General features: G+C 39.8%; 1 protein-coding gene across 3 annotated transcripts in view; it reads left to right on the forward strand.

Annotated features, from left to right (window-relative positions):
* Positions 1-23538, forward strand: part of LOC146325422 (forkhead box protein J3-like) — an 87714-nt gene that overhangs the window by 23390 nt on the left and 40786 nt on the right. For all 3 annotated transcript variants that reach the window (XM_084721443.1, XM_084721445.1, XM_084721444.1), the window contains one exon: positions 20965-21039. In XM_084721443.1, coding sequence (XP_084577569.1) covers positions 20965-21039 — 75 coding nt within the window. The remainder of the gene's footprint in view (positions 1-20964; positions 21040-23538) is intronic.

The following is a 23538-nucleotide window of genomic DNA, read 5'->3' on the forward strand; positions in this document are numbered from 1 at the left end:
GGCATGAATTTCTCTGTTGATATTTCAGAACAAATTTGGCCACTTGCTAGCTCAGCTGGTAGAGCGCGTGCCCTATGTACGGAGGCTGTGAGTCCTCTGCAGCGGCTCTCTCCCCTTTTCCTGTCATATCTTCAGCTGTCCTACCAATTAAAGGCATAACCCCCCCATCCCGTAAAAAAGATATTTCAGAATGAATTTAAAATGGTAATGTTACTGATCCATCGGGAAGTGGCGACATGATAATGATTTGTCAGATTTTGTACATTTATAGGACATAAAACCTAGAACATAGCAGTGCAACACTGCTTTTGATAACAGCATTTGAGCTTCCTACCCTGAGCGTGATGTCAGAAGAAAATATGGTGAATGCTGATGTGGGAAAGAAAGTGTCAGTCTCCATGGTCTCAGCTATCCATTGTGTAAAAGCAAGAAATTGAGTAACTTTTCCTGTCTGACCTGTAAAATTATGTATGTAAAACAGTGCACCTTTTTATTTTTTTCCTCCACTTTATTTTTTTTGACAATTGGAAAAAAACATTATGTGGCACAGTACAGAAAAAAAAACAATGCACCTTTGTAACCTCTTGATTAGACGTAGCTTGTTTTTTTAATAAGCACAATGTTGCATTTAACATATTTTTTTTCAGTCAGTTTAACTAAATTTTCTCTGTTTAAACAGCCTGAGTTGAGATTTTTTTTAATGAAAAAGTGTCTATGTGCTTAATAACAGATATAGCCAATGACTGGGCTGATTAGTCTACAAATAAAATGGTAATCTTCTAATAAATGCTGTAAACATCCATAAACTTAGAATGTGTGCCACTGAAAACAAAATTACAATTATATTTTTTCATATTTAGAAATGATCAAAGGGTCAGATTGAGGTTGTCTGAGAGCCAGAACTGGCCTGCAGGCCACTAATGAATAGGCCTGACTTAGTGTTTTTTCTAAAGTTTTGACAGTTTATAAAGGTTTGTTAAGGTTTTTGGAAGTTAGAATGCTTGTCTAATACAAATTTCCCATCTTAAGTTAGGATAGGAACTGTTCATCTGAAATTGCTTCTTTCCTAAATCAGGTCCTAACCATAATTTCCATGGTAACCAAACAGTTAAGATAGGATCTTCAACTTCAATTTTATGTAATATTATTCAAGTTTCACAACCACTGACCTGTGCATGAACTGACATTTTAGAAGCATGTAAAGCAACAAATTAAGCTCTCTGCAGCACTTGAAGGTAAAGCACTAGTTAGATTCCTGTGTCTTTGAGAAAAAGGCTGTAAACTTTTGCTTCCTGGATGACCCGACTCAAACACAGTGGGGCTTGTTTTATACCAGCTATGGCCGTCACAGGGAAAGTTACATAAGTCTGGTTCATTCCAGTTCAGGTGATTGCTGTCAGCTGTACACAGTGGGACGCAGACACAGAGATTGTCTGGCTGCCACGTTCGGCAGACATCGGCGGCTCTGACACACACACACACACACACATATTGCAAGCACACACTTTGAAATGCGTGTTTCTGAATGTAGCGACTCAAAGCGAACGCTCGAGCTTTCAGAAAGCGCCTCGTACATGGTCCGTCGTGCTTGCCGTCTCCTTCACCCTCTGCCACACATGCGTGCACACACACACACTAGTATACACCCACAGAGAGACTCCCACTCAGGTAGGCAGTGTACGTGTGCAGTCTACAGATTACACACGGGGAGCTCAGCGGGAGAGGAGATGAGGGGGGGAGGGAGGGGAGGGGGAGGTGGGTCGAGTTGGAGAAGAGAGAGGAGACTGTCAGAGAGCAGAGGAGAGTTTTACTACCCAGCACACGCACTCCGTCTGCTCTGTATGATAATGTGAGAGTGCAGGAACGGCAGAGTTGAAACCAGGACAACACACACTCACCACACACACACACACACACACACACACACACACACACACACACACACACACGCACACATACATCAGCTTGCATCCTTAGAAATCACACGAATACACACACAGGCTTACTGCATGTGTCGCTGCTACACACACGCATGCACACTCACTTTCACGTGCATTAAACGGCCTAAATCTAGTTATCCGTTATAATCATGTAGCTTTCCAAGGTCGTGAGGTTTTTGTGTCTTCGCTGGAAATGGATATGGAGAGCTCTTTTCATCTGAGAAGTAATGATGAGAACCTTCCTCTGGAGCTGTGGAGGAGGTTTTAGAGTCTGTAACAAAAGAATCGTGAAATTAAATAGCACATGAAATGCATAAACCATTTGTTTACGGGGCTCGTTGATGCTCTGAAATTCATCTTGTGTAACATGCATGCATAGCATTTCCCTTTTTTTTTTTTTTTTTCTTAACAAAAGATTAATCTGGAGTGGAGTTACAGTATACAGGAGGGGAATGCAAACAGCATTGCATCAGGCTGCGTCATTACTGGAACAGCGTTATCTCCCCTATGTTATCTTTACCAGCCTCTCCCTCTCTCTGTCTGCGTCCGACACTGTGTGCACCGTTCTATTTTCCCATGCCCCCTCACAGCCCCTTCACACCCACGTGTTCCTCCACTCCAGGGTCCACCTTTATACCCTCATAGAGAGCACGCAGCAGGGGACCAAAGCCACAGAGGTTTCTCTTTTGTTGTTTCCTGTCTTTGTCTCTTATTCTTCATTTTTAGCAGTGAGTCATCTGTAATGAAATCACAATCAGAATTTTAAACTCTGAAAACTGACCTTCACCACCTGCCCTACAGTATTTTATGTTTTGTCTTAATTAGGCCTTCTTTTATCTTATGTTTTAGTATTCCATAGTGCACTCGTTTTATTTGTTCTGCTATAGGTTGTGTTTTTATGTCTTGGTGAAATAATGTTTTCAGCCTTGGTGAATAATCAAATTATTCTCAGTTGTGTTTAGTTTTATTGTTAAATTTTAAAACAATTAATCAATAGAATAATTTTGAGACCTATTTTACATTTAAGTAATTTATCAAGCAAAAATGCCAAACATACATAGGTTTCAGCTTCTCAAATGTGACAATTTGCTTTGCACCGTTGTAAACAGAATATGTTTGGGAAAAAAAAAATACTGCAAGGCATTAAAATGAATTATCGTCACAACATGCCATCATCAAGCACTGTCTGACGAAGGCTTGATACCGAAACATGGAGGAGGTTTGCTTTGTCTTAATGTCTAACATGACCATGTTGTGATTAATAAAGGCATTTTAATTAATTAAGAGCGTGCTGTGCAGTTTTGTGTGATTTTTGTGTACAAAAGAGCATCTCAAACAAATTTGTTTTGAGTCTAATCCAATCCAAACATTCTTTGAGAATATATTTGAGTTTTGGACTGCCAGTTGGACAAAATAAGGAATTAAAAGACATTACATTTGGCTCTGGGAAATGTTGATGGGTATTTTATGAAATTTTAAAAACTAAATGATGAATCAGTCTAATGAAAAAAATATGTATAGATGATTCTGTATTCTGTGCCGTGTATTTTATTCTATTCAGGCTGAATATAATGATGGGAAATGTTGGTTATTCCAGGCTCACCTCACCATTACATTATTATTGAAATGTGCAGGCCTTCCCATTATTTAGCACTTGAGAGATGCAGTCTAGACCTGTACCTTCACCAAATAGCTTGTTGCAGTCTGTGCTGCCGACTAACCTGCTCTCTTGCGACCCCCGTCGCCTCAGGCTAGCTCCCATGCAGCCAGGCTAATTGCCTACGAATTAGCAAGGCCTAATGTGACGTTGTAAAGGGCAGCACTACCGCGATGGCCTTTGGCCTTTGGCTGAACACCACGTCACAGACAATCACCTGATATGAATCAGCGCTGGGCCATTATTCTGGCTCCAGTCCTTTCCTGCCTGCTCTGTGGGGGATCTGCGACTGAACGCAGTGGAGGTCGGTGCACAGTGTCAAGTGTACTTACGTATGTGGAGGAAGACTGTTGTCATTGGCTGCTGGGAGTCATTATGTGGCTGGAGCACTGAGGCTCCTGAGCTCGTGTCTTATGGGTGCAACTGAAATTTCACTGCTGTACTCTGCTTGTTGTGGTTCAGCTTTAAGAAAATCTGTGTGGAAAATCTGTGGAAAACAGTGCGCTGTGTGTGTCTGTACTTCTACAATATGTAATGCTTGTGTACATGCGTGTGGCTCTGTGTACAAGGTGACGTGTTTATGTGAGGACAGCTGCTTTTGTCTGGATTTTCCAGAGAGCCCGATAGTGGTAAGTGGGAAAATGCCACAGCCGTCTGCTCGTTTAATTGAGTCTCACCTCCGACTCTGTGTTGATCCCCTTGTCACTAAGTAACACATACAGAACTGTTACATGTAGCCCAGCATTCCCAGTTTACACGTCACATCAGACCAGTCTGCTGTCCAGATGTTGGTGTGCGCGCGCGTCTGTCTGTGTGTCTGTGTGTGTGTGTGTGTATGTCTGTGTGTGTGTGTGTGTGTGTGTGTGTGTGTGTGTGTGTCTGTTTTTCTCAAGGTCAAAGTCTTGATCTTGATTTTGTGTGAGATTTTGATTGTAGATTCTGATGTGTATTCTGAAAAACAATGCACTTTGCTATCAAAGCTTAGATCTGAAATTCAATTGATCTTTATAAAACAGACCCTGTTTTCAGTAAGAATCCAGTCTGACGTTAACCTCTCAATATATTTCTTTTTTTTTTTTTTTTTTAAGTTGTGTTTTTGGGCTTTTCTTGCCTTTATTTGATAGTACAGCTGAAGAGTAGATGGGAAAGGGGGGTGAAGAGACACGCAGCAAAGGGCCACAGGCGGGAGTCCAACCAGCGGCCGCTGCAGAGGACTGACAGCCTCCATACATGGGGCGGACGCTCTACCAACTGAGCTAAACAGCCGCCAACTACTCAATATATTTCTAAAGTGTTTTTAGTGTCTTAAAAACAACCATGATAAAGGAAAATATAGTATTTTAGAAAATTTCAAGCCCAAAATAAACTAATGGCACACTATCACAGTCATATTGGATGGAAACCTTATAAATACAGTGGATTAATATTGATTGTTGTCTACAATTGACCATATCACAATTATACTCTTGGCTAGTATGATGGTATAATAACTGTCTCAGGAGAAATCACAGTCTATGGTGTTACACAATTATCATTATTATCAGTTACAAAGACCCTTTAATTTACAATATGTAAATTCTGCTGCTTGGGTCTCTCTCATGTCAAAACAATAACAAAGATGTAGTGTGATGCTATGTGAAGTAGCATGGGATCATGGGAGTTCTTTTCTTCACTTTTACACAGGAATCACGTTCATGGATGAGGTAATGTATTTAAGTTTTATTCATGTTATGTTACGTGTCATGTTTGCCGATTTGCTTCCTTACTCCCTGATGTATCTGACGTATTCTGTGTTTTCCTTTAAGTTATAGCAACTAGTGGTTAGCAGGAAATGCATCATTACCTTGAAGAAATCATGAATTTCTCTGCATTTGATTGTTGTTTGAAACATTTGGAATAAATTTAAGTACACAAAACTCAGAAAAATATATAATGTTGTGTTTTTAGACATTTTAATACAGAGATGTTACATGATATAACTTTAAAGGAATACAAAAATAGATTTTAGTTCAACAAATGCTTTATTATAATTTTACAAAATACTGTGCCATTTTTAATGGATGTTTGTGTAAAAGGTCTCCCTATTGAAAATAAATAGAAAAAATGTACACATTTCATTTGAATACAAAAATTAGGACACCAATATGGTAGAATTCAGTGCCATAGATAAGCAAAAGTACATTGTATGATAGCTGTCAATTTTCAATTTTATACTGTGAATCTGCTATACTGCTGAGATCAATGAGAAACTTGTTTCAGTTATGCATTTACATCTATAACATGAAAACATCTTGGAGAGGTGAGCCAAAATATATAGCTAATAATTCTTTTTTTTTTTTTTTTTTTTTTTTAGCATGAACAGCAAAGTATTTTTTCTTCAATACGAAGCTAATATTTCATAGGCAAAGATGTAGAACTGTGGAGGACATCCCTCATGCAACAAATCTTATTTACTTGCTTAAACTTTTAGAAGCTAAAGGTGAACTGTGAAACAATAAAAGCCACACTCTTTCTGCATGTGATGACATTTCTTTATGAGGCAATATATTCTGGGAACACTTTCCCTTCACCACATTTGTATTTTTAATATAAACTGTTGCTAACGTTTGAAGAACAACCAGAGATTATCATCGGAGTGTAATTTTTAGGCTCCCTCCATACACACAGACACACATATACATCCACACATGCAGCTATTAATTATACTTGTATGTGTAACACTGCTAGAGCTTTTAATTACATACTAATCACTAATAGCAGTCTCAGTATTAAATTCTTAATTAAAAGCGAGGAATTTCTCTTGCTATCTCCTCGAGGATTTGGCACTCATCCAGCACTGCGTTTCCCTCTCTAACCAGCCAGGCCTGTAGCACTCTCCATATGGCTAATAATAGGCTTAAGGCTGGTTTCCGTAGCACTCTGGAATGCAACAATTATACCACAGAATGAGCTTATTCGCTAGTCGCTGGGTTTGTATCCCGCAAAGAGACATGGGCCCGTCTTTTGTCAGACCCTAAATAACATCAGTGTTTCACAGAACAAAACTTGACCAAGTTAGAGGCTTTGCTCGAGTGTATCAGTGAAATCTGTGTATTGCTTTTATAAGGAAGGCCAGTCAGATAAAATGATCACAGGTGTCATCAGATGATTTTCACTGAAGTATTTTGACCTCAAGAGTAGCCTGAATTAAAGCAGATTTTGTCAATGATTGTCCTTTGTGAGTCTTAAAGGTGCAGTGAGCGATTCTAGAGAAAGATCTTTGATTGTTAAGTCTCATTCCCATTTCCCAGATTGATGGCTTTTTAGTTGTTGACAGTTAAGCTTGCTTTTGCTCTGAACATCATCGCTACAATGACGCACAGTATTAATTAGGGATGTTAGTGAGCACAAAAGTCATGGTTTGGATTGTGTCACTATTTTGAGTCATAGATTGGATAATTTTTCATATCAGTAATCACTAATGCAGACCAGTAACCAGTGGTCTTCACTGCAACTCTCCGCCAAGATATAGGAAAATATTGCTATAAAAAGACACAACAGCAGTAAAACATTTATTACACACTATGATGATTACAATTAGACCGTGGTTCACATGTGTGCCAAACTGTGGAGGGTGATTGTACAGATCACAAAACAGCTATGGTCTTTAGCTACACAAGTATTCATGGGTGAACACTAGAGTTGAATGAGTAATTGGCAGAAGTATCTGGTACAGATAATGTACTTTGAATGAGTATAAGTATTGTCAGAGTAAAATTTATCAATAGCATTACTGGTGATGAAGGAACGTCCTCATTGGGTAGCTAATACAGCGTGTGCTGTGTTTATTTATTCACTTACGTTTATTTATGCAAGCTTATAAACACTTCTTTTATGATAATTCTTAGTCTTGTGATCAAAAAATGACCTGAAGCTTACTTCTTCAAAGTTTCCGAATAAACAATAAATATATTAACTTTTATTACAAGTGTGGTTTACGCACCACTCACACAGTTTATTCTGTTTATTCTAAGCACAAAGGAGGAATATAGATAATGTAGGTGGTTGAACAGTCACAGATACAGGTAATGGTGTACTTGCCTGTGTACACCATGTAATTATTTCAAGGAATCTGTGACTATTTCTCATATGAGTGCAGTGTATCCCCACTAAAATGGCATAATCTGATAATACAGTGTGCATGTGAAAGCAACACGCCTCCACAGTTGCACTTTCAGATCGCTGTCTCCGATCTCTTCTTTTTCATTGTCTTTGGGTCTTTAAACAACAAAAATGTGTGTTACCGACAGCATCTGCTAAGGAGTGTGACGGAAACAGTCGGGTTACTTTCCAGAATCTCAAATGGTTAAACCCCCAAACTCAAAATTTGTTCTCATTTTCAGATTATTTTAGATTCTGTGGTCTGACAGCTGAGCTAGCACAGAAATAGACATTAACTGTTCTTGCTGGCAGGGTTTTTAATGGCCGATATAATAGTTTGGAGCAGCAAAAAGCCAGTAGCCAATAATTGACCAATATCACCCCACCACCACCACCCCCACTCCCCACAAAATAATAAAGTGACACTATTAGAAATGAACAGTCTTCAAATTTAACAGAAACTGTTGAACTGTACATAAATCTGGATCAATGAACATCAAACTCAAAACAAGTATTACCTAAATTAATATAAAAAATATGGAACTGAACATCTCACTAGTGTGAAAAAAAAAAAAAAACTTAGCTGGGAGCGATTTTTATTTATTTCCCTTAAAGTCAGTGATTCCTGTTGAGAAGCCTGATGTAATGGAGAATAATGTGGCTGGTGGAGGCGGCGCAGCCATCGGCGACTATCAAAACTAAGTTCAGCAGATATTGAAGGTTGGTAAAATGTTCTATCGACCCGCTGACATACTAACTGTTAAACCAAAGCAAACAGCAACTCCTGCACTGCCGCTGCCCGATCAGCTAAATTGACATTGACACATCACAGCGTGGGGTATGGTGGAAGGAATGTGGTTTCTTAACTTTCCTTTCTCATACTGCCAAATTGTGTCTTTGCAGACCAGGGTTGGGTACCACTCACATTTGAACTGATATGGTACTGGTACTAGGAATTCAAACTTCGAAAGTTCAGCATTGTTTTTTATTTAGAACATTTTCTACATCTCGCTAAACCAGAAAAATGGAAGAAACAGTGATATCCTTCCTGTTATGATGTTGTTGTTGTTGTTGTTGTTGTTGTTGTTGTTGTTGTTGTTGTTGTAACCACTGCTGTGCTTGCATACTGTAATATTGCCCCGTTGATAGTCTGCAGTTAGCGAAATTTGGCAACGATTAATTTAACTTGAATAGGTGCTTGGTAGGTGCTGTCAAAAGTGCTGAGTTTTTGTACCCAAACATTTTATAGACAGCTCTTTCCATGGAATGAATAAGTTCGAAACTCACTGTAGATTCTCTGCAGTTCATCAAGTAAAGACGAGGATGGAAATAGGAGGCTGTCAAACATTATTGGGATGCAGAGTACAACCAAGGCACTTCCTGCTCGTCCTCCTTCCCCTCCCTCCTCGTCCCCCACTCACTCGCCTCCTCTCCCGGAAAGTCGCTGACAGAAGCTGTCACTTCGCCACAGCACTCTGCTCAACACAACCAGCAACAGGAAGTGTGCCACCATGACCTCTTGCTGCTCTGCAGCCTAGTTTGGTCTCTGTGTTATTTTTGAAACACTATATTAGAATAACAGCTGAAAGGATTTGTCTTTCTAAATCAGTTGTGAGATGAGAAATCCTCCTGATGTGACAGAGGGAGGATGGTAGCTAGTAGAGTATGTCTAATGTTTGGCGGTTCAGGACAGTGGTTACCAACCTGGAGATAGAGCACGATAAATCGAGTGGTCAAAAGATATGGGTACTTTTCTCTCTGCTCTTTTATTTTGAAAGACTGGACAGTTTTACATCTTCAGGCTTGTGACAGCTATTTGAATGAACACTCTGGTTGAGCTGCTCATGACTCATGTGCCATATTTTGATAGTGGGGGGGAGTAGTCTTGCTGATCTGACTTGTGAGCTTCCTTTCAAGCCATGCTGGAACAATGTGAGTATTTTTCCACTGCACAGCATGGCGAGGTCAAATACGTTGTTAACTTTGAGGATACAGAGATCTGCTGGTTTGGGGAAAACAAAGTAAAAGCCCATCATGTGTATTTAACCAGCTCACTGTGTCTGTTTCAACTTGTAATTTTTATTGGAGGATGGCACTTCTAACCAAGCTCTGTTAAATTAATGATGAACCATTAACAACCCAGGTGGTAACTTGCCAGGTTGCTAGCTTGCAGGTTGTTGTTGTTTCCCATAACAACGCGGAAAATGCAGTCAGTCATACTACATTTCCTATAGCTGCTTCACAATAAAAGTCTCCCGTTGGTTAGACTCACAGGTCAGTCCCTAAATGCTTCCCTCAATAGAGACCAAGGACAATCTCCCAGCTTACTTTGTGAAAACTGGGTGGAAGTAAATAGAGTAAAAAAAAATAAAAAAAACTCCATTGCTGAGCCAATCCAAAGTTTTTAGGGCAGCCTTTCATATTGGGGCGGTGGCATTGTGTACTTACTACTGAAGAGAATGGGGGCAGACCATCGTTCCTGAAAAGATGTAAGGGGTGTAGCTTTGTTAGCGGCTGTTGTCTCTGCCATTCAACAGTAACTTGATATAACGCATTTATGAATATAACTTATTTATATATATATAGTCTTTAGCAGCTAGTTGTGCCTCACCCATGAGAGACACAAGAGGCCTTTGGTAATCCACATTTTAGTATGTATCCAAGCTATTTTAAAGGACCAGTGAGTAGGATGTATTGGCATCTAGTGTGAGTTTGTAGATTACAACCAGCCAATACTGCTGCAAGTCCAGTGGTGCCCGGGACTTTTGTGGCAACTATACATTATTATTGCAATATACAACTATACAAAAAGTTGTTAATGACTTTTTGATTTCCTACATCAGTGCTGTGTATACATTCATTTCCCAATACCAAAGCAAATTCCTTTAAAAACCTTTGGTCAAAGGAAAGATCAGTTTTTGTTGTTTGTGCAGTTGCTAGATGTTAGTAATTTGTGTGTGTGTGTGACACATCAAAGGCTCTGATTGATTGACACCTTATTTTTTCCCCACCCACAGTTCTGGAACTCAGCCTCTGATTGGCTAGTACTGATTTCCTCCATTGGTTAGGTTGGTTATAGAGGCTACTTTGCACAGATATGAATACAAGTGTGTCTTGAGATTTTAGCTTGCCCTTTGGTGTGCCTTGGGCACAGAACGTTTGAAAATCACTGCCTTATTTGTTATCTTCTTGGTCCAGAATCATCAGCAGATGATGCAGTCAGTCGTAGTAGAATGAGCTGACTTTGTTCATGTCCCATTTGGTTATTTGCCACCATGAACAGAAACGGATGAGTGAAACTAAACTCCAAACCACAGTGATTCAAAAAGAGACTAAGAAAGTGCTGAGAGATGAGGACAGAGAGCCGTTGAAAACAGTCTCTAGTTGCCAGTACAGACATGTGTTGATCTGTGAAAGACACGGTTTGTTTTAGGAAGATGACCATCATGGACCACAGCAGCGCTGCTCAGATTTCCTCTGTTGTGAGGATAAGGTGCAAATACATGAGTTTATGCCAGTTGTAATGATTAAAGCGGACTTGTGAAAATGGTAACCTGCGAGAAGACAATGATACAGCAGATTTAGGACACATTTTGTTGAAGCAGGGTCTGCTGGTTGGAATGATACACTGAATTTTAGTCTACTCTTATTGTGTTGGAGCTTCTTAGATCTCCAGAGACAGCGGCAACCCTACCTCCACCTTGTCTGAGATGGCTTTGTGCCATCACACACACACACACACACACACACACACACACACACACACACACACACACACACACACACACACACACACTTGTACTCGTTCTCTCCTTTACTGGCACACTATTGCTGTAAAACATGCATGCGTATAAATACAAACTCACACACATGAACAGGTGTGTACATAACTGCTCACAGGCGCATGCACAGGTGCACACACACCTGCCTACGTACACATTTAGGTGCAGGTGCATGCACAAGTAAAACTGAAAGACACACAGCTGCACACATACACACACACATTCAGACGGTGTATAAACACACACTGCAGAGTCACACACACACACACACACACACACACTTCTCATCTTATAGATGACTTGTGTGAAGTACTTCAGTGGGGGAGTGAAGAGGGCGGGGGAAGGGTCCATCAAATGAAATGAATATGTATTAGATGGGGTTTGAAGTAGTGACTTGTATTCAACCTCGCATTCTCACGGAGCGTCTGTCACTCCGTCACCATCAGGATATAATAAGGCATCTCAATGATGCTCAGAACCCAGGAGACTTTCACATCTAAGACACCTGTCCGTATGTGCACGTACCCCCACACTCCCTCTTCCAGCCGACTCCAGCTCTTTATTTCTTTGTGCCTCCTCTTGCACCCTCCCTCTTCCCAGCTCCTTCTCCTCTGCCTTACCTTCAAACTTTACCACATTTTACCCTCTCTTTATGCACTGTATGGGTTCAGCTGAAAGTTAATAAAATCTCTGCCGTCTCTCTTTTCTCCAAATATCCCCTCTTGCTATATCTTCCTTCCCTTTTCTCTTCTTCTCTCTGCTTCTTTATCTATTGTTCTGTCTGTGTGCGCACAAGGACTACCTCTCTGCCTGACACCACAATGCATTCATCCTGAAGGGCATGGGAGAGACTTTCCTGAATGCTGCAGTGTGGGTGTGCATTTGTGTGTGCGTGCGTCAAACTCCATAGGCTTTCCATAGGTTAATACCCTGGCCAGCAAACCTCTTGCCCTTTGACCTACAGACAGTCTCCCTGCAGACGCACAGTTGAGCTGAGGTTTCAGCAGGGTTTACACAAAACACAGACATGAAGGGATCCTTTCTGTTAACATGTTACAGCTTGCCAAGCCATGTTAGTGAATTTATTCAACAACAAAAAACTTAAAAATCCACATTTTGAGTGAGGCTCTTCATGGTCAAAACCACAACGGTCCAGAAAACCGGATTTCAAACTACACTGAACTGAATTTAAATTAGTTTCTTTCGTGTTTTACATTTGTTTTCAGCAGTCCTGTCTTATTTATTTGTTTCATGTGTCCATACAAAAATGTACCTTTAATTTATTATTATATTGTCAGCAGACTTGATATTGATACCTCAGGCTGTGTGCTTTACACGTCTGTCTTTGTGTTCAGAGTCTAAACTGTTAAATAAAGCCATATATAATTTCTTAAACATACAACGAGGACTATTTGACTGGTTATGAAACAGCCTCCATTTAACACTGATGCTTCTATATGACCTACATAAACAAAAGAGGCCATCGGTGTGAAGATCGGCTATTTCTCAGTAGTTATTCTTGATGCCTGCCACCTGGTTGGATTCACCTTGAAATCGAATGAAACCAGAAAAGGTCACTCAGTCGAATGCAGCTGCAACAGATGGAGAAGCACCTCCTGTAATGACACCACAGCGCTCAGATGCAACCAGTGCAGTTTGCAAAGTATTGAAAAAAGTTTCTTGTATAGTATAGTGTACGCTTTCTTATATAGATGTATGCAATGTTTTAATAATGTTTAAATATAGTCTCTTTTTTGAGATGGATAGAATAGTGGATAGAGGAGATGGATAAAACACCTAACTATATTAACCTAATAAGGAAACAATAAACGGAACGAAGTATGTTAGACATAGAAATGTACATTTTTGGAGAAAGTTACAGAAGCTGAAATTCTAAATAGTTTTCATTTGATGTTGTCTATTCACAGTTCAGAGCCTGCATGTCCCAGTGGAAGTTGTGTTTACTCAGAATGGTCATGTTTTGGCATAGAGCAGATTAGATCACCCCAAGTAACTGGATTTAATTTCAGCAAGTAAATAGTATCATGTTCAATTTCTCATGTTTATAACAAACCAAATTTCATGAAAATGGGTTCAGAATTAAGTGAGTTGCAGTTGATTTTGTAGTGAAGCCTGCATCTTTTGGTGCTATCTAATTATTTATTATTTATTAAGAGAGTTATTAACACTTAGAAGTCTAGTCAAGTCGGCCAATCAGGATTGCATGGTTTGATCAGATTTGATTTACAGTGATCTGTTAACGTGAGCAAGCAACCCCACAACTGTCAACACATTTTCATTCAAATGTTGCCAACTCCTGATTGGTGCATGCAATATGACATCACCTTTCTCTGACAGACCTCTGCCCTCCTCAAACCACTGAAAAGTGCAGAGAGAGAGAGAAAAAAACAAAATACAGAAATCTCTCATGTGGAAACTATAGCATAAAACAGCATGTTCATGTATCTCCAGGATCTAGTCACTAACGAATTGAAGCCACTTGAGAAAATACATTTTCAGGGCCATTTAATATTGTGTTGATCACAGAAATGGTCTTGGTAGTCGTACTTGACCTCTCAAGTTTTTATGACTTTTTTTTATTCAAAGAACCAGATACAGTGTATTCTAATCACTGATTTAAATGGGGGAGTTCAAGGCCTATGTAAGTGTTGGAGTGTTTGTTTTCTTCTACTGTCTATGCAGAAAATAAATGGGACTGTTACTTCTGGAAACCTAGGCACATGAAAATGCTTCCTCCCACTTTGCAACTCTATACCAGTTGGGCTTTACTGTATGTTTCCAGTGGACCGAACTTCATCAACCAACCATTTCAGTGTAATCAGCATTGTTTTGTTGAGAAGTGTTGTTGCCACGCTCGTGAAACATCACTTTTCAAGATTGTTTAGCTCAGTTTAGAGGAAATGCCATCTCATGTTGCCCCTTTGTATTTAAGTCAGCTGCCATGACCCAAATCTTCCAAACCTACCCGCTTATGTAACTTCAGTCTTCTCCGTGTGACCTGTTTCCTTGGCGTATCAACACACTCTCTAACACACACACACACACACACACACACACACACACACACACACACACACACACACACACACACACACACACACACAGCAAGCTTCCTGCCTTTGGTCAGAATATCCCTCTGGCTGCTTTAATCTGCACCTTACCTTACCTCATCTGCACACACATCGACTTTAACCTCTTCAACCACTTCTGTCACACTTCAGATTTGTCTTCTCTATTTGATCACTCTCTTTGACTGGTACACACCTGCATAAACACACACATACACACTCTTAAACTCCTTTGCTCTGTCTCTCCACCCGAAAGCATCTTTCCAAAACCTGACTTTTTGTCACACATCACATTATATCACATTGCATTTTGTCAAAAAGTCATCCATGCTTATCGAGCCTGCCTTATATAACCAACCTCTTCAAATCCAGGATGCTGCACCCTACATTAAGCAGCAGCAGCACCCGCTACCACATAGACACATGAACAGTACTGTACATACCACACATGCATGCACATCGTCTCATATCTAATAATAACCTTGTGTAAAAACGGCTGTTTGACCTTATTTTTCTAAGACATAGCTCTTAGTCATAAAAGAAAAATTGCTCGTAAAATCAAGAGGCATCATGGGAACTGTCCACGTAAGGTAGATTATAAAACAAATGGATGCAGGTGCACTGTAGTCTTCGCTCAGAATGATATATACAGTGTATTCATGCATGCATACACATATACACACACTTTGTCAAACAAAACAAATATCTCTTTCTTACTCTATCACTCTGTCCGTCTTTTAATGTACAAATACAGTTTACAATTTACAATTTCTTTCAGCAGACGCTTTTATCCAAAGAGACGTACATCTTAGATCTGATACAACACAAGCAAGGCTCTAACTAATGAATAATATCATGCAGTAACTTAGTTTGAAGTTTCTATTGTCATTTATCAAATAATTAAAAAATAATTCTTTCATTATTAACTTAGACTGTGGAATTGTGTATTACAGTATCTTTATTTCATTACAATAGGATTCTATTGAATGACAAAGTTTAATAAGATTTAATTATTGCCCAGAGACGGTACTTCAGAGCTCACAGGCTTGTGTCCATAGCGTGTTTTGTTTTGTTTTGTTTTGTTTTCAATTGTTCAATGAGGAGAGGGCTTACATGGCAGTATGCAGCCATCTAGAGAAAAAGCGCTGCACCCAAAATTTTTGTGTGGCCCCTCTGACCACCCCTGGTTGAAAATCTCTGAACTTTTTAGAAAGCCGCTGGTGTCATCACTCGCTTTCAGACAATAAATCATTTGTTAGATGGGGCTGGACTCATCACCCTAGCAATAGACTTATTAACTGGCATTTTTGAGATAATCATCATCGGCTGATGCCGGCGTTCAGAGGGCGATAAACAAAAAATAACTGCAGACACATCTACAAGCAGCCTTGTCAGTGTGGAACATTGTTAGCACTTCCCCTTGTGAGTCTTGGGAAAGTGTTGAAAAGGTTAGTTCAGAAATCTGTGATGTATTTTCAGTTTTATTAATTACTGAATAATCCATCTAAAACAACATTTTACTGGCTAAGATAACCATGTATATTAGATTGTAATGTGCATGGAATAATGGAATAATGTGTGACTTATTTGTTTTGATACTTGCATTGCATGCTCTTCAAAATATCGGTATTGGCCATTGAAAAATATCGGTCGACTGCTCTTCTTCAGTGTCCTTCCTACACCTCACACAAACTTGCAGACACACTCACACACGACGCCTGTGACTGTGTGATCCATCAGCCACTGGGCAGGAATGGCATGGCCCCAGCCCGGCCCAATAAGCTCATTAATCAGGCCGGGTGAGGAGTGGGTGGAAGGAGGACACAGCAGTGAATCTCATTATCTTACTTCACAGCACCGCTAATCAGTACATTTATTGATGATGACTATTCCCTTTCAGTGAGAAGAGATTACACTGTTTCCATAACATGAAGGAAAGAAGGCATTCATAGTTATGTGTCCATATGTGCGCCGTGTTCAGACAAGGAGACGGATGCTTTCTTGGTGGAAGGACGGTCTCCCTTCTCAGTACACAAAGACACACACAGTTTTCTTCTTGAACATGTATGTCCTTGCAGCTGTCTGAGGGCTGAATTGTGGTAGTTTTTTTTTGTGTGTGTGCTTTGTGTACAGTTTCCTATCACCGAGAAGAAAAAAGAAACTGTTTAATGTGTCAATGACCTTTTTTTGGGGGAATGTGTGGGTGGCTAAGAGTGTGTGGGTTTGTGCATATGTTGTGTATGGGCTTCATGCTACAAAAGCTCTCTGCAGAATAGAATGGAAATGAAACTCTGAATGGAAAGTACTGAACATGAAATCTAAATGGAAGTGAGTACATAAAAATGTAATTGCTTTGTATAATATATAGGCTGGGTGATATTTTTGACCAAAAATCTCAACATGTATTGATTTAGTGCTGAGTGGGTGACAACTGGAGATAGAAGATAAGAGATTTTTGACTCATATAAAGATTGAATTTTTATCCATACTGGTGACCTGGCTGTATATGGAAGTGTGGTTGGTCCACCACTTCAGTCCAAACTGAAATGTCTCAACAACTATTTGATGAATTGCCATAAAAGTTTCTACAGACATTCATGGTCCCTAGAGGTTGAATCCTACTGACTTTGGTGATCCCCTGACTGTTCCTCTGCCACCACCAGTAGGTCAGAGTGTCCACTTAACCAATCAAATATCTCAGCATCTGCTAGAATCATTGTCATGAAATTGGTTAGAAACATTCAAGGTTCCCAGACGACTGATTAAAAATACTTAAATGATCCATTGGGTTTTCTCTAGCACCCCTCTAAGGTTCACGGTTCAAGGTTTGGTGCAGACATTCATGTCCCCCTCAGATTGAATTGTAATAAGTTCAGATTAAATCAGACTAAAAAAAATGTACATGACTTTTGATTTTTGACCAAATATCTGAAAAACTAACATTCCCATCTGCCACAGCTGTGTTTTGTGCTACTTAGCAATTTGTAGCATGCTAATATGCTAAATTAAACAACTCTACATCACCACGTTAGCTTTGTGAGCATGTTAGCGTAGTATAGCCTCACAGAGCTGCTTGCATGGCTGTAGACTCTTTATTTTGTTTTAATGACTCAAATGACTTTGATTATATTACATTGATATTTTGCATACCTTTAGAGATGAAGATAGACAATGCATCAACATGGACCAGACAGCAGGCAGCAGATTTCAGTTTCTGTCCTAAATGCACTTATTTTGTCTCATTTATGAAGTAGACTAAAATATTCAACATTGTTTTCCTGATGAAAGGAAATAAAAACACTGAGCTGGCTTATTAACTCAGCCTGAATTACTTTATTTCTCATTTATAAAGTTTTTAACATGTGTATGTTTTCAATAGCGTGTGAAGATAATATAAGGTGATGTGGAAATGGCAGTGGAAATGGTCAGGAACAAATCATTTATGCACAAATCAACTCTTCTCAAGGTTTATTGGAATATTGTTAACAACGGTTGGTCATTTTTAAATATCAGTCCCCAGAAAAAAGGTTTGGGAAACTGAAGGACTCACTCATGATGAAAACCAGGTCCCTGTGCCCCAAACCATTCCAGAAATAATACTTGAAACTCTTCATTTACTTTAAGGGTACAGTTTATGACTCCACACAGTGGGAAAACATATACCAAACTTAATGACAAGAACAAATTTAGGTGGATAAGAGATTTTTAACATCAGCAGTGGTAACATTTTGGTATGCCGCCTGGCCCCAGCACACGCGCCTGAAAGTGAAAAGTGCCAGAGTGTGCAAAGTCTGAAATACGCAGCATTGTGCAGACATTGCAAGTTGTGCACAGGTGTGCAAAAACTGCTAGGGTAATAAGAAAATAGTGTGTAAATAAATAAACAAACAGTCGGTAGAGGTTAGTAGAGTTAGACGAGTTGGCTGCTGAAGTGACGGGCAGACTCGGTGTTAATGATCAGGCGCCTCCTCCCACAGGAAAGTTTTGGGAACAGATGGTTGCCTTTGTGCGCTGAGCTTGTGGCAGTCCTCCTTGCCATTTTCATCACCCGACTGCCACGCATTTCCTTGATGGACGGCCGCAAACAGGCAGTGACCCGCTAAGTGGAGCAGCTGAAAACTGCCAGAGCTTTTCTCATGCAGGAGGAGCAGGGCGATGCAGAGGTGGACCGGGCTGTTCTGGTATGCCAGAGACAGACAGAGAAGGTGTTTTTTTGTTGGAGAAACAAAGCCGGAGTTGAGCAATGAGAGCTCAGGAGAAAGAGTAGAGAAATACCTCCCATCCCTCTGTCTTCTCCCCTCCTCCTCCCCAGTGGTATTAATTAGCAGCAGCAGATGAGTGGAGAACGGGAGCCTGAAGGGAGAACAGGTTCATGTCAGGTTAGCCTACACTGTTATGGGCCCTCTTTTTCTTTCTGTCTTCCCTCACAACACACATACACACAAACAATAGTAAGGAGGTGTTACAAATTGTAGAAATGTCAGTTTACAGTCATTATGGACAAAACTATGAATTTGTTAAATGCTTCAGAAATAGCAGACTCTTCATAAAGGCCAATTTGATACTCTGTTTTAGCTTCAATACGCCCCCTTCACATTTCCAGCTATTTCAGTGCCCCACCCCCAACACTATTTTGCATGGGCACCATTATTGCATCGCCACCCAAGATGATTTTGATTGGAGCAATGTTTCCCAAACTTTTTACACCATGTACAACCTCAGAAAATATTAGGCTCTCAAAATACCACAACTATGACTGAAGTTAAAGGGCATATAGGATGCATTTATTCCTAATAAGAGGATTATTTATTTATAGTTGGCTGTTGTCAATCACACTACCTTCAGAGTATCACAGTCTAGCTCAGGGCTAATCATGGTAATGTATGCATGCACTATGTGCATGAACGTGTCTATGTAAAGAGCTGATATTGAACCCAAAATTTCACAGGAATGTTTTAAATTTTAGTGATCTCATACTTTAAGTTTTTTATTTTAATTATCTATTTTTTAATTAATGAATTTATTTAATTTTTAATATTTTAGGAGAACCCTCAGTGTGATTTTAAAGGAGCACAACAACTATCTGTGGTACAAGTACAACAGTTTGAGAATCTAGGGTTTAGAGAAGGTTTTTTTCCCCCAATTATTATGCTAATAAACTTAATTTATATAGTTTATTATTATTATTATCATGTGTGGAGTCAGTGTTATTCACTGACAAATTCAAACCTAAACTGTAAATTTACTGCCAGACTGACAAATTTACTTATCACCTTTTCCCTCACTGAGTTTGCATTCACTGTCACTTTCTGCCTTTCACGCTCTCTCTCTTGTGCTCACTCAACTAAAGTTTCACTCATTATGTAGTGGATTAAGTAGTCTGCAGTGTTTGTTAGTTTACCTTCATCATCAGTACCAAACCCAAAATACTCCCAAACATTGGCAGAGGCATTTTTCTTTTTCACCGGGTAGTCCTGTGACTCTGTCCCCTCAGATGCTGAGTTTCTAAGCTCAGCTGTGCTGCCTTGTTCAACGGTAGAGAGACTGACCTCTGATGGCGGTGCTGCACACTACAGTACAGTTGAATAGGCAGAGCAGCGTCTGTTTTTTTGATGGTATTGAAAATCATAGTGTCAGGATTTCTTAATACTCTGGTATACTGTAATACCTTTACACCACTCTAGCCTTGCCGTCTATTGCTACTACATTTCCCAATTCCAGTTATTAATATCACCTTTTCTATGCAAATAGAAACTCCACTGGTTGATTTCTGTTTTCAAATGTTTTGATAGGCCTGATTTGGGTGAGAATGACATTGCCTTGTACATCAGGGAGTCATGGAAAAAACTTCAAAGAGTGACCCCTCATCCCTGGTTCAAAATAGTATTGAAATGAGCTATGAGCAGTTCAACCAAAGTGATTTTCTCTTCTTAAACTGTAAGAAAGACTAAGAGCAGGCAATATTTCACAGGAAGTATGGAAATTGTGAGGGGAAAATATTTTTTGATTCTCTCCTGTTCTGTTAACTATCTTGTAACCCCTCAAATATATCATGTGACCCATCTGTAGAGTCCCAGCTGTAACACAACCCATAGGTTGTACACCACTGGTCTAGAGGACAGAATATCTCATCTTCTCAAAAAGGAATGAACTTCTGCTGAATTAACACTATAACAGACTGGGAACTGAATCAGCTGATGGTACTGTATAGTACAGTGACTAAATGTAATTTATTGTGTATATAGGTATATAAGTTACTCTAACTATGTGTTTGTCCTGTTTCTTCTCCTCTCCTGCCTTTTCTCCTCCTTCCTTTCTCTCTTTCTCCTTCTCTCTCGGTCTGTCTCTCCCTGCAGAATTCTATACGACACAACCTGTCCTTGAACAAGTGTTTTCTCAAAGTGCCTCGCTCCAAAGACGACCCTGGAAAAGTAAGTATTTCCTGAACAATGTAATGCGACTGAAAGGCTCAGCTTGAATTACGGTGCAACACACAATGAAAATGCAAGCCTATTCTAGCGAGCTTACAAATGAGGCCGCGGCGGACGCGATTACTTTTCACGTGTTTAGTCGCCGTTGTGCAGCACGTGTGTGCACACACTTGTGCATAAGTGCACACAAAGACAACCATACTCACTTGTTCTGTTTCTTTGTCACACACACACACACAGAGTGTCTGCACTTAAAAGCAATTTGTAGCTCCATAACCAGCTGAATGCCTAATGCCGCTTTCTCTGTTTTCTGCACCTCTTCCGATATTGATTCTGCCAAGTAATAATGTGGTACAGGGAGTAATGAATAATAAGTATATGTAGGTACACTCCTTCAGATGCAAGGCCGTTCACGCATCTGTTATGCTTTATTAGGCCTCGTTCCCCTCTCTCTCTCTCTCTCTCTCTCACACACACACACACACACACACACACACACAATCAGAGGAAGCATTAGATATTTTTCACCACTGCTGCCACCGCTGTGGTTTGGAAGCAGAGTTGCCGCGGCCACTTCAGCAGCAGCACAGGTTTGATAACAACAATTTGTCAAGTCGTTGTTTGTGCTGAATCAAAGGATTTGCTCAGACAGCGGAAGTATACAGGATAATTACAGTCGATCACTGAAGCTTGCCCTTACAAGATTTTTTAATAAAAGGCACAAATGTCTGCGTTTCCAGCTCATCACAGGGTTAACACGAGACAGGTTTCACACGGATACTTGAAAACACTTTAGTTTTAATTTAGTGATTTCAAGGTTTGAAAAGTGCTTGAATTTTTGATAAAGTGCTTGAAACTGCTCGAAATTATAATTGCATTACTTTTATAATGAATTGCTGTGTGACTGAATAGTTTGCTTTTTAGTAGAGCTGCAATAATTAGTTGATTAATCGCTTAGTTGTCAATTATTAAATTAATCACCAACTATCTTGATAATCAATTCATTGTTTATAGTGATTTTTCGCTCTGATTTCAGCTTCTTAATGTGAATATATTTTGGATTCCTCAGTCTTCTAGAACACTTAACTAAATATCTTTGTGTTGTGGACAAAACAAGACATTTGAGGATGTCACTTTGAGCATAGGAAAACAGTGGTCAATATTTCTCACCATTTTTTGACATTTTATGGACCAAACAACTAATTAATTAACGGAGTAAATGATCGACAGATTAACATTGACAGTGAAATTAATTGTTAGCTGTTTTCTAGTAAATATGTCTCTCCATTAAGAGCAATTTCATCATGGCTCTAGATATTCTCAGCTTGAAGCCTCCAAATACCACCAGGCCCAGGTCAATACCTTGTGGTAACACCTTTCTAAATCATTTGGCTAAGATTGCCTAGATTAATTGATAATGAAAGTAATTATTAATTGCAGTCTTACTTTTTAGAAATAGAATAAAATAAGTCATATTTGCTCGGTCAGGGTGTATAGGATGCCAAGTCCTACTTACTTACAGACAAGTTTGAAAAGCTTGAAAATGCACCCTGAAAATTCTTGAAAAGTGCTTGAATTTGACCAGGAATGCTGGTTAGAAGCAATCCACCACTTTTACAAAAACCGACAAGCCAAAAACTTTTCACTGAGCGCTCAAAACTCTGCTCATTTTGTTTAGGGGGGAGGTGGAGTTTCTCCAGACTGAGGGGATTTTGGAGCCATTGAAAAATGAATTAGGGGAAAGAAGGTTTAAATAATTCAAAGAAAATCCTTGGGCTTTAGTGGAGGCCTATAGTCTGCGAAGACACAAAGAGAGCGGCTCCCCCCTGATTAGCCTGACTTGGACCTGACCAGCACCTTAATTCACACCGTGGATCGAAGTGGTCGATAGCTCGGCGTGGGGGGGAGGTCATGTGTGTGTGTGGAGAAGTTGAATGTACGAGCTCTGTTTGAAGCCATAGAGAGAGGGGAGAAGCTAAATCATGCATGTGCTAACGTTAATTGGCTGTGTACTGTTCAGTGATGTGGGACTGAGAGACAGGGGGAGGAGAAGAGGCAAGGATGGAGGAGGTGGTGTTGGAGGGGGGATGGCTAGATGTTGAGAGATGAGCCGCGTGTGTGTATATGCGTGTGTGTGTGTGGCCTAGATGAACCTCCCGAATTCAGTCTGCAGCTCTGGACCTCCTTGGGAGGGAAGAGGAAAAATGAAAAAAATCAGACCAGGAGGAAATCAAGGACCTAAAAGCAATTGATTTCCTCCTCTCTCATTGTATGTGTTTATTTTGGAGGCTGCTGTGTTTTAACATTGTGTATCAAAAGGATTGCAGTGGATTTTCTTGGGGATAGGAAGCAGAAGTATGCACCACAAGAAAACTAAACCGAGAGAAAACTGATCGGATACACAACTGGAATAACAACAGATACACTGGTTTTATCTGATGCAAGGGAGATCCATCGACTGCAGTTTTTTTTTTTTTGTTTAGTGACACTTGTTTCCCC

The sequence above is a fragment of the Lutjanus erythropterus genome, chromosome 6 (assembly GCF_056507025.1).
Source record: "Lutjanus erythropterus isolate fLutEry1 chromosome 6, fLutEry1.hap2, whole genome shotgun sequence".
In the NCBI taxonomy this organism is placed as follows: Eukaryota; Metazoa; Chordata; class Actinopteri; order Lutjaniformes; family Lutjanidae; genus Lutjanus; species Lutjanus erythropterus.